The following is a 16,887-nucleotide window of genomic DNA, read 5'->3' as shown; positions in this document are numbered from 1 at the left end:
TCCTACTTAGTTACAGAACACAGACGTGATACAAGTTTGTCATGATAAGTATATGCTTGATAAAAGTACATTATTTTTAAAAAAGGCTTCCAGCCTATCCGTGCGATATCAGTTTACAACCCTGGTTCGCCTGGACTCAACTCTGCTGTTCTATTGACTAAAGTTCTTTTTTGTCTTTGATCTTCCTCTTCCTCGTTGGATTAATTCCTGTGGAAGATTCTTCAATTTATTGTGATTCCAGATGGGGTAGCCCAAGTAATTATACTCTTGGGTGAGGAGGGATGAGCAGGCTCCTCTTTATTCACCTACTGACTTCAGTTGGTTGTGACAAGGTTAATTTTAAAATGCTCCTTTCCTTTGTGAACACATTTCTCTCAGACTGAATGAATTTATGCTTAAGAAGGAGACAGTTTAACCAAACTTTAAAGAGTGCATGCCTTCCTTCGTGACTAAATGTGAGAAGTTGTAACACAATGCATACAAATTAGAAATGAAAATGAGTAAAGAAAGAAAAAGAAATATGATCAACCTCTGGGTTGTTTTTGAAGAGTAGAAGGTGGAATGATGTGTCCATTAAATTAAGAGAGAACCTTAGTGTTGATGTTAGTAGTTGAACAATTGATTTCAAGGTTCTTTTCTTTGCAGATTAGCTGAAAGTTTTTTGGTCACATTTCCTTTTCAGTTGTGGCTGGTTTGCTGAATACTTCCAGTACACAGAGCAAGAAGATGTCTTTTGATCTTTTAGCATGAATCAACATTTCAGGGGTTCACAGGGAATCTTTTAGCAGTCAGTGAATTCCATTCTTAGAAGTAGGATTGTCTCGCATGCTTGGGTTGCAGGTAATTGAAAATAAACACATCTAGTTCAAAAATAAAAAATATCCTGAAGCAACTCAGGAGTTCTAATCTGATGTTATGATATTCCCCAGTTCTTACAAGCCACTGCACTGTCTGCATGATCTGAGGTACCTTGAAGTCAATTTATTAATGCATGAATAGTTCATAGTTAATTTTGGATTGGCTAGTTAGTTGGCTTAATTACTGATTGGCATCTTTAAAAGCAAAGGTCATCCTGCACCACTTCTTCCTGTCACCTCATGAAGTTAAATACTTTTTTTTGAAATATGATTAACCCTTTTATAACAGCTTGCTCCCCTTAGCTTATCAGTTCCGTAGATGTTCACCAAGATAAGGTTGAACCAAGTCACAATTGATTTGTCTGTTTAGAATGTATACTGTCAGGGATTAGCTATCATTGCAAATGTTCAATTTGAATTTTCTCCAAAAAAATTCAATGTTCTTAAATTATAACAACCATTTGTGTCTACACAATAATTACTGATTACTGAGGCAAATTTAAATGTAATTATCCTGCAAACTAATATCTACAGTCGAGTTTTGTATTTTAAGCTTTAAAAATTGCTGGTCTTTGTTTCTCAAATAAAAACTTTTTTACTCATTCTGATGTGTATTTGCTTAGGTTACGTTAGCCTGAGCCATAAAATAACAATAAAACCACAAATCAAAGCCTTTACTTTTGACCCGACCATGTGGCTTCTTCATTATGGAAACTATTTTACAACAAACTATGATTGAACAAAACATAATTTTATTCCTCATCTGTTTTACTGAAGTCAAAATTCTTAATTATTGAAGAATAACAAAATGCTACAGATGTGTATTCTTACTTTGCCCTTGAGTCCATTTGTGTTAATCCTTGGGCAATTGGCAAGTAATATTTAGCAGAATGGTTCTGTGTGAATATTTTGTGTTAACCATCCAAAATATAAAACAAATTTCTAGTTCAAAACATGTTTTTCATTCAAGTTTTAATAAAGTATGACAACTCTTTGAAGAATGTGTATCTATTCATACATTTCTTTTATTCTAGACAAGAAATGATTGACAAGAAAAACCAACATAAGCTTATCCAATGTTTAAAAGCATTTATGAACAACAAGGTAAGACATTTGTTTGCATCAAAATAACATGTCATTTTGTTTAAAAATTCAGAATTTTCCCTGTAGTCACATTCATGGTCAATCACTGTTCCCAAACAAAAAGTGTTACATATCTAATATAGAAATTCACTTCCATGAGTTATGTATCTGTAGGAGCTTATTTATGAAAATCTAATGCTAATCAACATTTAGCTGATATTTAGGTTTGATATTTGAATTTTGGATTATGTAAAATGTTACATTGTGCACTATTCATCTTCTAACTTTAAGTTTACCCAATGTAAAATCCATACTAAACTAGCTACTACAATTGTGAGCATCTGACTGAATTTTGTACATAGCACAAGATATGCATGTTGCAAGGTCAACACGTTTACAGTGCACATTAACGAAAAATGTTTCCCTGTGTTTGAAAATTAAATTGTGAAACTGAATGATTTACCTTGGACAATGATAGATTGAAGATGGGCTAAAGCAGTGATTTGAAGTAGCAGAAAGTATAGGACACATTAAGAATGTATGACGAATATTGCATAAATTGGGCTAAGTTTCAGGGTGTTGAAAGCTAATGTTTTTAAGTTGATTCAGTAGATTACAAAGCCTATGTAGCTTGACAAGAATTTGCAAGATAGGTTTGTGATTTTGTATATGGAGGAGAAGCACACCATAGTTTTCGAGATCAGGTGGAGCAAATGCATGGGAAAAATGCTTAACAATCAGTACAAAAATTATTGAGCAGTGTTGGAGAGAGAGGTTTCACAAGTTAATGCATTCTTTCTCATGCATTGAACTAGATATTTTTGCATTTAACCCGATGATGTTGATGGGATTTGAGCATCAGTGCATCTAAATACGGGTTGCTCTTACCTAATGTCAGGGTTGCATTCCTGAAAATCCCACTTTTATGTGGGATTTCCCAAAGGAATAAATATTGAAATTGGAGTTAGGGTCTGTTGGTCCGTCCCTGTAAATGGAAGTACAGTACTTTAAAAATCTAATTCCTATACTGGTTAGTAAAGCAACTGTTCATTCCAGAAATAAAAGACAATAAAATTTGTGAATGATGTGTACTGATCTAATGTGCATTTACCTTTAAATGGAATTCCGGTACATTTATCTCCAAGTATGTTTCGTTTTTCTACTGTTATTTAAGTTTTTAAAAAGGAAGATACATACAACATTTCATTTAAAGTAGCTCCTGTAGTGGATCCTCTGAGAATAGAGCTGGGGGTCTGCTACCTTGTTTTGAGGAGCACACCTAGGGGATTGTGGTGTGGGGGTGTCTTCCGATTGTATTTTTTATTCCTGGCTACATTTCTGAATGGGGTGCTGGCGGTGCTGTGGCATTTCTGCATCAGATTGTGATACATGGTTTGTTGCAGTGTTTAGGGATCTTTGTCTATGTTGTGATGAAGATCTCTCTTGTGTTGTTCTGCTGGCCGAGGGCTGAAATCTGACATAGGAACCCCTACCAGGGTCCGAGGAACTGGCGGGGGAGGGGAGGGGGGCGGTGGTAGTTGTTGCTGAACTTAACCGTGGCTGCTGACTTGTGGGCACCGTGTAAGGAAGAGGGGAGAGGCAGTAGAAGAGTGATGGGAGAGATTGAGAAGAGGAGGAGAGGTGAGTTGCTGAGCTTGGTAGTAGCTTGTCCCCAAGAGGGCGCATCAAACTCAGACTAGTCCTGTGACTCCCAATCGGGGATTGGGGCCTGCTGACCTCCAACTAGATTGGCACCCAGCAGGCCAGGGCAGCTACCAATTTCAAACTACGTTGGCATCTGGGGGATTGGACGAAGGTAGCTGCCCAGTTCAGAATAAGTCAATACTCCATGGTTGAAGGGCTGCCCAAACCTGGCAGTCACTGATTCTGTTGTGTGTGGGAGATAATGGCAGCCTGTGCAGGGTCTCCGGGAGAATACTGGTAAATGGCAGCTCTGGCAGGTGATCTGGGGTCAGATGAGTATGGTCTCCTCAGTGAAGTTCTTGGACAACAAGCAGCATGGCTGTAGATTGGAAGGCTCAGAGAAGCCTCAAACTTGAGAGGGAGGTATTGTTCCAAAATGACACCAATTCATTACAACAAAATAACTCTAAAGGGGCAAACTTAAGTATGGCTTCCCTGTAGATGCAGATTAAACTGCATTTATTGCAATCTTGCTCATTTTAAACGAAGCATAATTGGAAACTTTCCAATTTTGTAGGATCAACAGTGAAATATTATAATCCTATCCATGGTGGCAGTCATTGTGTAAAATCTTGTCCCTGAAATTGATTTGTGGTATTAAAGATGGCAATCTCATGCAAAATATACATAACTGCAGGACATGGAAGGAGAACAGGACTGTTTAGATGGGTATGAGTAGAATTATGAGTCAGCTGTGCCATAGAGACACTGAAGAGATGGTATCAGCAAAGAGAATGAATTCCAGTGTTGAACTTGGTGAGGGATAGAATTGCTTGTGACCACATACTGCAGCTGAATGCATGTTGGTGACTTAGATAAAGACAGTTTTACTGCCATGAGCAGCTAGTCATAGGCCTAAAAAGAAAGATCTAGCTATAGGTAAAATATTGAATAGGGAAGCTGTAATGGAAAGTAGACGTTTGATTAAACCTTGTGTGAAGGGTGCATTTCTTGTTGGTCACATGTTTGGCAACAGTGTTCCATATATGAATGTTATGGTTAGACATTTAATAAAGCACTGCAATATCACTTCGTCTTACCTATAACCTATCTGTTTCTACATAGTTTGGTTTGCAAAGAATACTTGGCGATGAAAGGAGTCTATTATTATTGGCAAGAGCGATTGACCCAAAACAAACAAACATGATGATAGAAATTGTCAAAATTCTGTCAGCAATTTGCATTGTTGGAGAAGAAAATATGTAAGTTGAACATGTATTTGTTTTCTACACAAATGCATTATCTGTTAGTCTATTTAAAAAGAAGTTCAGCATTTGCTTCTGAAAACGCCGTTAAATTTTCCTTTTTTAATACTTTTTATTTGTTGCCTGTAATGCTACTTTTGATGAGGTCAGGGAGGAGAATCAAGGCATGTGAGAAACAAATTAATTTGTTGAGCTCTGAAAAACATCATCTAAATACATTTTCTTTTGATTCTATTATTATTTATTTGTTCCACCTTGAGTTTTCAGCCCGAAGGCGGGTCCTTGATGATTATTTGCCACACCATAGTGAAGTGCTGTGATTATTTAGTTGCAGGTAGGGCAAAGAGACAGATCTCACATCTAGCTCAGCTGGAGCTCTGAACCCATGCTGTTGCCATTAGCCTGACTGACAAGTAGTTGCTTGGCTAACTGACTCCATATGGATGTTTTTATATTATCTGAAAGAAATTTAGAAGCCGAAACAAGCCTTAGTGGATTTTCTTTTGAATCAATCTGTGTAATGTGTTATGACACAGATCTGGAGCAAGTGGGACTTGAACCTGGGCCTCCTGGCTCAGAGGTAGGGATGCTATCTCTGCACCATGAGAGACCTCTTAACAGAGGATTTTTTAAATTTGAGCTGTTTTTCTAATCTACTTGTTTAGAGATGTTATTACACACCTTTGAAGTCGAGTTGCACGGTTCAGGGGTAGGTGCCACTGCACCATTGCATCCACTCCTCATAGTGGGTAATCATCTCACTTTAAATAACCTCATATTTTTTGTTTCTTGCAAAGTAATTTTTTTTTGTTCTGCCTTTCAATTCGAGCTGTTAGGAATTTGATCACGGAACAGTAAAGTTTCAGTCAGACCAAATATTTATTGATTCTTTGAAAAGTGAAAGTTATATAACTTGGCAAGAAAACAAAGCTTTCTCAGTAGAATTAGTAATCTTTAATGGAACACTTCAAAAATGTTTCTATTCTGTGGCATCGGAATCTACACAAATATTTTGGAATGTGTTTATTGAATTTAAATTAGTGTTAATCCCCTAGCTGGCTATAGAAAACAATATGCTGTGCTATATAATATTGCTTTCACTGACTGAGCTTGGCAAGCATTTTAGTATTTTTACTGATTATTATAATCATTGTAAATGACTATTTTAATATGAAATAGATTTTCTCTATTTTCAAAAATTCAGTTTAATGATAGCAATGTACTACTAATCTTTTAACTTGTTTACGACTAGAGAAAAATTAAAAGGAAAAATGTTTCTACAACATGCTGCTATGACTTTTTCTATAATATTTTAGCCTTGATAAAATCTTGGAGGCCATAACTACAGCTGCAGAGCAAAATAATAAAGAACGATTTGCACCCATTGTCGAGGGATTGGACAATCATGAAGCACTTCAGCTGCAGGTGAATTTTTGTTCTCTGTTCATTGAGTAGCATTAGAAATAAGTGTACGTGTCGAAGGCACACTTTGTCCTTGGCAATTTATTTAAATACTTTCTGTGTATTCGTGCTTGAATTTTGTTTCATTAGTTGTTCATTGATTGGGGGTGGGTATTGCTGGCTGACCCAGCGTTTATCACCTGTCCCTCATTCCCCTTGAGAAGGCGGTGCTGAGTTGATGCCTTAAACTGCTGGAGGCCCACAATGCCGCTGGATTTTGATCCAGTAACACTAAAATAATGTTTATACATTTCCATTTCAGGATGGTGAGTGGTTTGGAGTGGACTTTACTATTGTTCATCTTTCCATGTATTTGCTGCCTTCACACTTTCAGATGGTAGTAATTGCAGGTTTGGAAGGTGCTGTGTAAGCAACCTGTGTCAATGTCTGCAGTACATCTTGTCGATGGCACATGCAGCTGTTACTGGCGTTCAGTGGTGGATGGAGTGAATGTTTTTGGATGTCATGTTAATCAAACAGCTGCCTTGTCCAGGATGACTTCAAGCTCCTTGTATGTTGTAGAAGTTACTCCCATCTTGACTGGATGAGTATATTTCCTCATGTTCCTGTCATGTGCTTTGCAGCTATTGGACTGGCTTTGAGGAGTCAGGAGATGAGTTACTGGCTGCAGTATACCTAGTCTCCCTGTTGTTGTAGATGGTCATGGCCTGCCACTTGTCAGCCCAAGCCAACAAGTTGTCCAAACATCTGGATGTGGAGTGCTTCAGTATCTAAGAAGCTGAAAATAGTGCCAAACATTGTTCAATTATCAGCAAACATCTCCCCTTCTGACCTTTTTAATGGAGAATAGTTTACAGGTGAAAGTGGTTGGCCCAAACTCATTACCCTGATAAACTGCAGAGGTGTCCAAGAGTTGAGGTGACTGAACTCCAACAACCACAACCCCGTTAATATGTGTGAAGAATGACTCCAATCAAAGATTTTTTCCGTGTTTCCCTTTGAATCTAGTTTTGCTAGGGCTCTCTGATGTCACACTTAGTCAAATGTAGTCTTGATATCAAGGGCACCCACACTCACCTCATCTCTGGAATTCAGTTCATACGTCTATATTTGAACCAAGGCTGTAATGAGGTCAGGAGCTGAACGAGCATTCTGGAAACCCAAAATCAAGTCTCAATGAGCAGGTTATTGAAAAGCTGTTTGATAGTACCATTGACAATATAGACAATAGGTGCAAGTGTAGGCCATTCTGCCCTTCGGGCCTGCACCGCCATTCAATATGATCATGGCTGATCATCCTTAATCAGTATCCTGTTCCTGCTTTATCTCCATAACCCTTGATTCCACAATCCTTGAGAGCTTTATCCAGCTCTTTCTTAAATGAATCCAGAGACTTGGCCTCCACTGCCCTCTGGGGCAGAGCATTCCACACAGCCACCACTCTCTGGGTGAAGAGGTTTCTCCTCATCTCTGTCCTAAATGGTCTACCCCATATTTTTAAGCTGTGTCCTCTGGTTTGGCACTCAACCATCAGCGGAAACATGTTTCCTGCCTCCAGAGTGTCCAATCATTTAATAATCTTATATGTCTCAATCAGATCCCCTCTCAGTCTTCTAAACTCAAGGGTATACAAACCCAGTCGCTCCAGAATTTCAGTGTAAGGTAATCCCGCCATTCCAGGAATTGACCTTGTGAACCTACGCTGCACTCCCTCAATAGCCAGAATGTCTTTCTTCAAATATGGAGACCAGAACTGCACACAGTACTCCAGGTGTGGTCTCACAGGGCCCTGTACAGCTGCAGAAGAACCTCTTTGCTTCTATACTCAATCCCTCTTGTTATGAAGGCCAGCATGCTATTAGCCTTCTTTCACTACCTGCTGTACCTGCATGTTTACCTTCACTGACTGGTATACAAGAACACCCAGACCTCGCTGTACTACCCCTTTACCTAAATTGATTCCATTTAGGTAGTAATCTGCCTTCCTGTTCTTGCCACTCAAGTGGATAACCATACATTTATCCACATTAAACTGCATCTGCCATGCATCTGACCACTCACTTAACTTGTCCAGGTCACCTGTAATCTTCTAACATCCTCATCACATTTCACCCTGCCACCCAGCTTATTATCATCAGCAAATTTGCTCATGTTATTACTAATACCATCTTCTATATCATAAACATATATTGTAAAAAGCTGTGGCCCCAGCACTGATCCCTGCAGTATCCCACCGATCACTGCCTGCCATTCCGAAATGGAGCCGTTTATCACTACTCTTTGTTTCCTATCAGCCAACCAACTTTCAATCCAAGTTAGTACTTTTCCCCCCAATACCATGCACCCTAATTTTGCTCACTAACCTCCTATGTGGGACTTTATCAAAAGCTTTCTGAAAGTCCAGGTACACTACATCTACTGGATCTCCCTCGTCCATCTTCAGAGTTACATCCTCAAAAAATTCCAGAAGATTAGTCAAGCACGATTTCCCCTTCATAAATGCTGACTCTGACCTGTCCTGTTACTACTATCCAGATGTGTCGTAATTTCATCCTTTATAATAGACTCCAGCATCTTTCCCACCACTGAGGTCAGACTAACTGCTCTATAATTTCCTGCTTTCTCTCTCCCACCTTTCTTAAAAAGTGGTATAACATTAGCCACCCTCCAATCTGCAGGAACTGATCCCGAATCTATCAAACTCCGGAAAATAATTACCAACGCATCCACGATTTCTCGAGCCACCTCTTTCGGTACCCTGGGATGTAGACCATCAGGCCCCGGGAACTTATCAACCTTCAGACCTAACAGTCTCTCCAACACCAATTACTGGCAAATATAAATTCCCTTCAGTTCAGGTCCTTCAGCCACTGTTACCTCAGGGAGATTGCTTGTGTCTTCCCCAGTGAACATAGATCTGAAGTACCAATTCAATTCTTCTGCCATTTCTTTGTTCCCCGTAATATATTCCCCTGTTTCTGTCTTCAAAAGACCAATTTTAGTCTTAACCATTTTTTTTCCCTTTCACATACCTAAAAAACTTTTACTATCCTCCTTTATATTATTGGCCAGTTCACCTTCGTACCTCATTTTTTCTCTGTGCACCTTTCATCTTTTTACAGATATGCGTTGCATATCTTTTATCTGATTTCATACCTGACACGAGCACTGATTTGAAAAGAAAATCTGAGACTGTTTTCCCTTTGTCAGCTCAAATGTTATGAAACTCTGACCTTTCTTCTGCCAAATTCACCGTTCTTTTTACACTAGTATAAGACACAGTTTCACAAATGTGTGGAGAAGCCATATGGTGGGTGTTAGCAAGGGTGCCATTTTGACATGCAGCACCTTCCTCCTACTTGCAGGGAAACAACAGAAAGTTTATTCCAAATGCCAAAATGGCAACTGGGGCATTTGCAGACTGGACCCATGACATCAGCTGGCTGCAAGAGAATTTATGTGCATATTGGAAGTAATACTGGCAAAACACGGTACTACAGTTCCGGAGGAGAAGACATTTCAATGATTCATGCTGAGAATGATAATTGACAGCAGGATAGTAATAAAGGTGGAGGTGTAGTTGAGGAGACTTCATTAATATGTCATGATAGCTTCAAGCACCAAATGAGGCTTGTCCTTGGTTAATCCCAAATGAGGCAGCTACTTCCATTGCTTACGAATGACATCAGCTTTATGGTTTTACATGCTCATTTCTTGCACTGTTTCTTGTTTGTATGATTCGCAGTGGTGGAAAAGTCGTCTATAGAACTCTACAGTGTGGAAACATGCCCTTTGACCCAACTAGTCCATACCGACTCTCTGAAGAGTATCCCACCCAAACCTATTCTTCTACTCTATTACTATACATTTGCCTCTGAATAATGCACCTAGACAACACATCCCTGAACACTATGGGCAATTTAGCATGGCCAATTCACCTAACCTGCACATCTTTGGATTCTGGGAAGAAACAGAAGCATCCAGAGGAAACCTGCACAGACAGGGAGAATGTGCACAGACAGGGAGAATGTGCAAACCCAGGTCCCTCACGCTGTGTTAGATGATTTCAGCTTTCACGATCAAATACAACTGTTTTGGGATTTATAAGTTGCTAGTCGTTTGAAACTTTCCAGCAAATTTAGATAGTTTTTCCTCTTGTGCTTAAATTACACTAGACATTGATCAATGGTACTTAATTTGTTATGTTAGTTGAAATTTGATCTCCGGAATCTCAGGGAGTGTTGTTCCATTTGCAAGCACAGCAGCATCAGTGCTGGTGCTGAGCACAGAGGCTGGTAGCACTTATTTGATGAAAATTCCCTGGAAGAGGCAGCATATTCCCCTGATCTACTCTCCTAGAAGTGAAGATCCACAATGTTGCAACAGGATAAGTTTCAAATGAAAAAATAAATCACTTTATTGTTTTCCACCAAGTTTATAGAAGGTTGTTGCTGTAGTAAAAGAAAATTCTCAAAATTTAGTCCAAGATGATTCCATTTCACAGATGTCTCACCCTTTAAATATGTCAACTATGTGGTAATGGTGCTTCCAAATTTCATCCGTATTTTTAGAATCATATGTGGAAAGAAAATCGTGTTCAAGTTAGAGCATAAGATTATATGATGTAGGTAGGTCATTCAGCTCATCAATTCTGTTCTGCATTGTATTTATGGAAAACTGTTTCACAAAATGCAAAATTTAAATTGCAAATTTTACCATTTTAGTATTAGATTGAACTTCACCATGGAAAAAGTCTGCTAGTTTTGTTGGAAGTATAATTTTATTGAATAATTGGATATTGTATTCTATTCTGGCACTTTCTGCACCACCTTAACTAATCCCGCTGTTTCGGTTTAAGCAGAACCTTCAGCCCACTCTTGGCTAATCAAGGTAACTATATGCTATTGGTGTTTTTGCTGTCATTTACAGATTTTTAGGCAGTTATATTAGTTTACCTAGTTCTGTCATTAGTACTTGACAAATTTGGAGTTCCATAAAGTGGTGGGGAGTGTGGCTGAACAAAGAAACCTTGAAGTGCTGGTTCGTAGTTCCTTGAAAGTGGAGTCACAGGTAGATAGGATAGTGAAGGAGGAGTTTGGTATGCTTGCCTTTATTGGTCAGTGCCATTATTGGAAGTGAACCATCATCTTCGCCCTTGAGCCCCATCCTTCCAACAGCTTCAAGGACAGAATCCTGCTGGTCCTCACCTTCCACCCAACAATTCTCTGCCATTTCTGCTAGCTACTATCAGAACCAACCACCAGAGTTAAATTTCATTCCGTAAATACCATTTCCTCTACGATTCCCTCGTTCGGTCCATGCCCCCCACCAACCCACCCTCCTGGCACCTACCCTTGCCACCGCAAGAGGTGTAAAACCTGTGCTCACACCTCACCCCTCACCTCCATCCAAGGCCCCAAAGGGTCCTTCCATGTCCGGCAGAGATTTTCATGCAGCTCCAAGTACCTCATTCACTGTGTCTGTTGCTCATGATCTGGTCTCTTTTACATTGGGGAGATGGGGCACCAACTTGCGAAACATTTCAGAGAACATCTCCAGGACACAGGCACCAAATCCCACTGTGGCCAACTACTTCAACTCCCCCTCCCATTCTTCTAAGGAGTTGCAAGTCGTAGGTTGCCTTGACTGCAAGATCCTAGCCACTCACGATTGGAGGAAGAATGCCTCATCTTTCACTTTGGGACCCTCTAACCACACAGGATCAATATTGATTTCACCAGTTGATTTCCTCACTTCTCCCTTCCCCTCACCTTCTCCCAGATCTGCCATCTCGAACTGTCCTACCTGTCCATCTTCGTTCCCACCTATCAGCTGCACAGTGCACTTTGACCTATCGCTATCAACCCCACCTTCATCTGCCTATTGCATTTCTCGATACCTTGCCCCCCAGCTCCATCCCCTCTCGTTTGTCTCTCGGTCCCCTTGTGTGCCCCCGCCTTCCGATGAAGAGCTTACGCTTGAAGCATAGACTCTCCTGCTCCTCAGATGCTGCCTAGCCTGCTGTGCTTTTTCAGCGGTGCACTTTTTGACTCTGATCTCCAGCATCTGCAGTCCTCACTTTCTACTACTTTATTGGCCAGTGCATTGAGTGTAAGGTTTTAGCTGTACAGGACATTGATTAGGCCTCTTTTGGAATATTTTGTGCACTTCTGGCATTCCTTCTCCTAGAACGATGTTGTGAAACTAGAAAGGGTTCAGAAAAGATTTATAAGGATGTTGCCAGGTTGCAGGTGGACTGGGACAGTTTTCCCTGGAATGTCAGAGGCTAAGGGGTGAGCTTATTGTGGTTTATAAAATCATGAGGGGTATGAACTGGGTAAATAATCTTTTTTACCGGGGTGAAGGAGTGCAAAACTAGAGGACATCGTTTTAAAGTGAAAGGGAAAAGACTGAAAAGGGACCTAAGGGGCAACTCTTTCATGCAGAGGGTGGTGCGTGTATGGAATGAACTGCCAGAGAAACTGGTGGAGGCTGGTACAATTGCACCATTTAAAAGGCACATGGATGGTTATATGAATTGGAAGGGTTCAGAGGAATATGGGCGAAATACTGACAAATCAGACTGGATTAATTTAGGATATCTGGTCAGCAAAGACGAGTTGGACCGAAGGGCCCGTTCCATGCTGCATATCTCTATGATGCTCGATTCTGCAACTTAACCCATGCTTTGTTTCTATGAAAGTCAATTTGTTATTTTCACATGGGTCAGGAAAGTATTGTCCTTTTTTCTTCTTCTCCTCACATTTGAGTTCAATCTGAGCTTCCATTGTTAATTTGATTGCACAATTTTGCACCCTTTTATGTAGAATGTGTTTTGTCAGATGTGATCGTTAGATCTCTGATAAGAGTTTAAATTTTGGCAATCAGTTCCCAAAAAAGTGGTTGTAAAATAAGCCTCATTCTCTTTCGCCATTGCTTTTGACAGAAAAGTTATAGACCAGTAAATTGTCCTTTCATACCTGCAGGTTGGCTGTTTAAATGTATAGCATTAATGACTTGTGTTTGGCCTCTTTATCTGATAAAATTCCACTTGTAAAGGTGTACTCGTGCCAGAATTCTCTCAACATCCTCCACAGTCCTGAGGATTTTATATTTTTAGTGCATGGAATGTGGAGAGTACTGAATTTAGAAGAGATCACCAAAATATTTGGACATATTTTTGGTGCAAATATGAATCTCATGCAGAAAGCATACCCCAATTGGTTTTCCACTTCGGCAGTTCAGGTGATTGAACAATTTTGTTAAATTTCTTATGAATGGCTAAGAAAGACTGCCATTTCATGAATATGTAGGTTGCTCATTAGTTGGCTCAAAATTGCTAAATACTGGTTCGTGGGAATGTGTTGAAAAACTTGTCGCTTACTGTGCTTTCCTGAGATCTTTCCCCAGGTTGCTGTTTGGTATGGCCAACCTCCAGACTTCTAAATAGAAATCATTTATCACTTAAGTGCTTAGTCCACTCGGAAAGTTGATCTTTCCCAGTTTAATCCATATGTAGCAGCGCACTGTTGAACGCTATTTAGTATTTATCTGAATAATGCAATGTTCTGGACATAGAACACACTATATATGATCGTTTTTACAAAATCAACTTAATTGTTTTTGGGCTTTTTATCAGATTATTTTGAAGGACATGAATGAATATTAATTTTGAGGGGCTCGGAAGTGTTTTGTCTTTTACATATCAATCTCCCCACTTACAGTATGCATAATAAAGCGTATAGGTAAAAACAATGACTGCAGATGCTGGAAACTAGATTCTAGATTAATGGTGCTGGAAGAGCACAGCAGTTCAGGCAGCACCCAAGGAGCAGTAAAATCGATGTTTCGGGCAAAAGCCCTTCATCAGGAAGAAGTGCACCTTCCACTATACTCATCTTAAATATGGAAAAGCTGATAAGGATATAAGTTCTGAGCTTGCTATCCAGACATTTGATTTTGTGCAAATTGGAAATATTTGGTGGATGGTCACATCCTCAAAGATGTTCGTCACTACAGGATGAGACTGCTCGATCTGTGTATGCATCTGGTGCATACAGCTGAATGTGGATATATCATTTAGCAGAGTTATAGTAGTGTTTCAGTTAAGTTTCTGTGCACAGTTTCAAGGCCTGTGCTATCAGTCCATATAATTAATGTTTATATCTCGATATTCATTTAAAGTGAACAGAGATTAGTATACCCCAAATATTTGTGTACTATTAGAAAGGCACTCTCTTTGTTTACCCCCAGCTCTGTCTTCTGTGCGGTTCCATCACAGTGATTCTCTCTTAACCACTCTTTGCAGTGGCCTTTCTGTTTTAATTTGCAGTACAATTGCCTCAGGGCAGTGGGAAAGTTGTTAAATGCTGACTTGCTAGTATAGCCCACATACTGTGGAGGATAAAGGACAAGTAAAAAATGCATGCCAGATAATCCTATAATATTTCTGAAGACACAAATTAATTCTTCAAATGCAATGATCCTTCCATTATGAAACTTATGCAAAAAGTGCATCAAATTGTTTTGTAAAGGAAATATTTGAGCATTTGTTGATATTGATTGTTGCATCATTTAATAGCTAATTGGAAATTTTGCAATATTATGATGGTTAGAGTTTGTATCTTAATATTCTACTCCTGCTACCTGTTTTTATGGAAGCTCCTCAACAGTATTGTGGTTGTAATTTATCATTGAAAATTTGATATTATTATGGCATATTTTGAGGTGCCAACCTGTAGATGTTTTCTTGCAATTTATCTAAGTTCTTAGGTAATTTGATCCTCCATTACTAATTTTCATTTGGATGTGCTGTAAATAGTGGCCTCTCTTCAAGTTGTTATTTCATTAGAAACTTTAATCTTCTTTGTTTCACGACATAATGACCTGAAATGCAGTGGATGTTTTTTCCTTATGGGGGAGAAAAGTCATGGCAATTTATATTACTTCAATTCAACTATGAACAAGTCTGATAATTTACGATTTTTACAGGAAAAATGAGTACATGCCACAGGATACAATAAGCATACCACCAAAAATCTTCGGACTTTTTAAATATTAAGTTGCCTCATTTGACAATTGCTGGCCTTGCCTGAGAGGATCTGATTGGAGTCGAGAATGTGGTGCTGCAAAAGCACAGCAGGTCAGGCAGCATCTGAGGAGCAGGAGAATCAACATATTGAGCATAAGCCCTGATGAAGCCTTGGATCCTGCTTGACCCGCTATACTTTTCCAGCACCACACTTTTGACTGTGATTTCCAGCATCCTCACTTTCTTAGAGTATCTGATTTGAGAGTGGCATTGGGGTAACACATAGAAGGAAATCATGCCCTTGACCAATTACTTTTTGAATGACTAATGGAGCATCCTTATAAGGAGGGAGTGAAAGATCACTTAACGAATTGATGGTAATTTGCAGGTGAATGAAGAAGCCTTTAATCACTGCTGCTTTTTTGAAAAAAGAAAATAAGGCCAAAAATATAATACATACAAAAATAAATGCTCACCATGTATAATGTTTTTGCATTTCTTTTTTCTAGCTTGAAGGGTTTGTATTAGTGTGCAGGTTATTTATATGTTAATACTGTCCAGAGTCCATTTTGTTCAAACCAAGGTATGTTAATGAAAGGGTTTATTATGATTTTTGTCTTCTCTTGCTATCTCTGATTTGTCCCTCAAGCCATTTGTTTATATTTGAATAAACTTCATTTATCTTACCATCTATATAATTTATCAGAAATCTATCTTGCAAAATACTGCAGTTTTGTTTTATATATATACTTTTTTTCCCAGGGTCTGATTTTTCAAGAGTCCTTGTACTATTAAAATGGAAATGCATCACCAGAAAGAGGAATTTCTCCAGTAATTTGTTTTTTTAATTTCAGAGCATGCATCCAATTTCTTTTTCATGAAATCTATAAAAGCAGATTGATTTTTGGGGTAAATCAGAGGTAGCATCTTAAATTAAATAATGTCATGAATTTTCTGCTGTTTAGTCTCAGATCACAAAATCAGGATGTGAATCTAATTTTATAATCCACATTTACCAGCTAGGACTAATTCCAAGAATAAGTCTGCAACTTCAGCTGCATAGGAATCATAACTGAAATATTGAATATTCTATGCCTGTTTTCAAAATGAAGTTGATATTTATTCAGTTTTTCTCATATTGATTTTGAAAAGATCAATGAGAAACCGGTAATGGTAATTAAAGAAGGAGCAGAATGTTAAGCAAAATGTAATCATGCCAATATTGCAGTATTTCCAAATGAAATGCTATTTAAGCATTGTTTGGGAATTTACGCTACACTTTTAGCCTGATTAATTTGCACTTATTTTTTAGTCTCGTGATCATCGTTCAGGTTAAATAATTAGCTTGTCCCTCATAATCTTTATTTTTACTTCTGCAGATATGAGATCTATAATTTTGCATGCTACCTTTGTTACTTAGAATTTTTAAATTCCCAACTGTATGATGGTTTTTTTGTTAAGTGACTCACAAAGATCTGGTTTTCTTGGTTTTGAGTCCATGCCCAATTTCAACATGATGTAAAGAGTGCAGGTACTCTCAAATTTCTGGAAATTTAAAATCATGTTTTACCAACTAGTTCGCTGA

General features: G+C 38.8%; 1 protein-coding gene across 4 annotated transcripts in view; it reads left to right on the top strand.

The window, feature by feature from the left end:
- The window catches only part of diaph2 (diaphanous-related formin 2), a 739,556-nt gene that overhangs the window by 254,505 nt on the left and 468,164 nt on the right, over positions 1-16,887 (top strand). For all 4 annotated transcript variants that reach the window (XM_060832634.1, XM_060832633.1, XM_060832630.1 and 1 more), the window contains 3 exons: positions 1,892-1,961; positions 4,710-4,846; positions 6,166-6,274. In XM_060832634.1, the coding sequence (XP_060688617.1) occupies positions 1,892-1,961; positions 4,710-4,846; positions 6,166-6,274 (316 nt within the window). The remainder of the gene's footprint in view (positions 1-1,891; positions 1,962-4,709; positions 4,847-6,165; positions 6,275-16,887) is intronic.

Source organism: Hemiscyllium ocellatum, chromosome 11 (genome assembly GCF_020745735.1).
Source record: "Hemiscyllium ocellatum isolate sHemOce1 chromosome 11, sHemOce1.pat.X.cur, whole genome shotgun sequence".
Lineage (NCBI taxonomy): Eukaryota > Metazoa > Chordata > Chondrichthyes > Orectolobiformes > Hemiscylliidae > Hemiscyllium > Hemiscyllium ocellatum.
The sequence above is the reverse complement of the archived record's forward strand: the minus strand, read 5'-3'. Positions and strand labels throughout refer to the sequence as shown.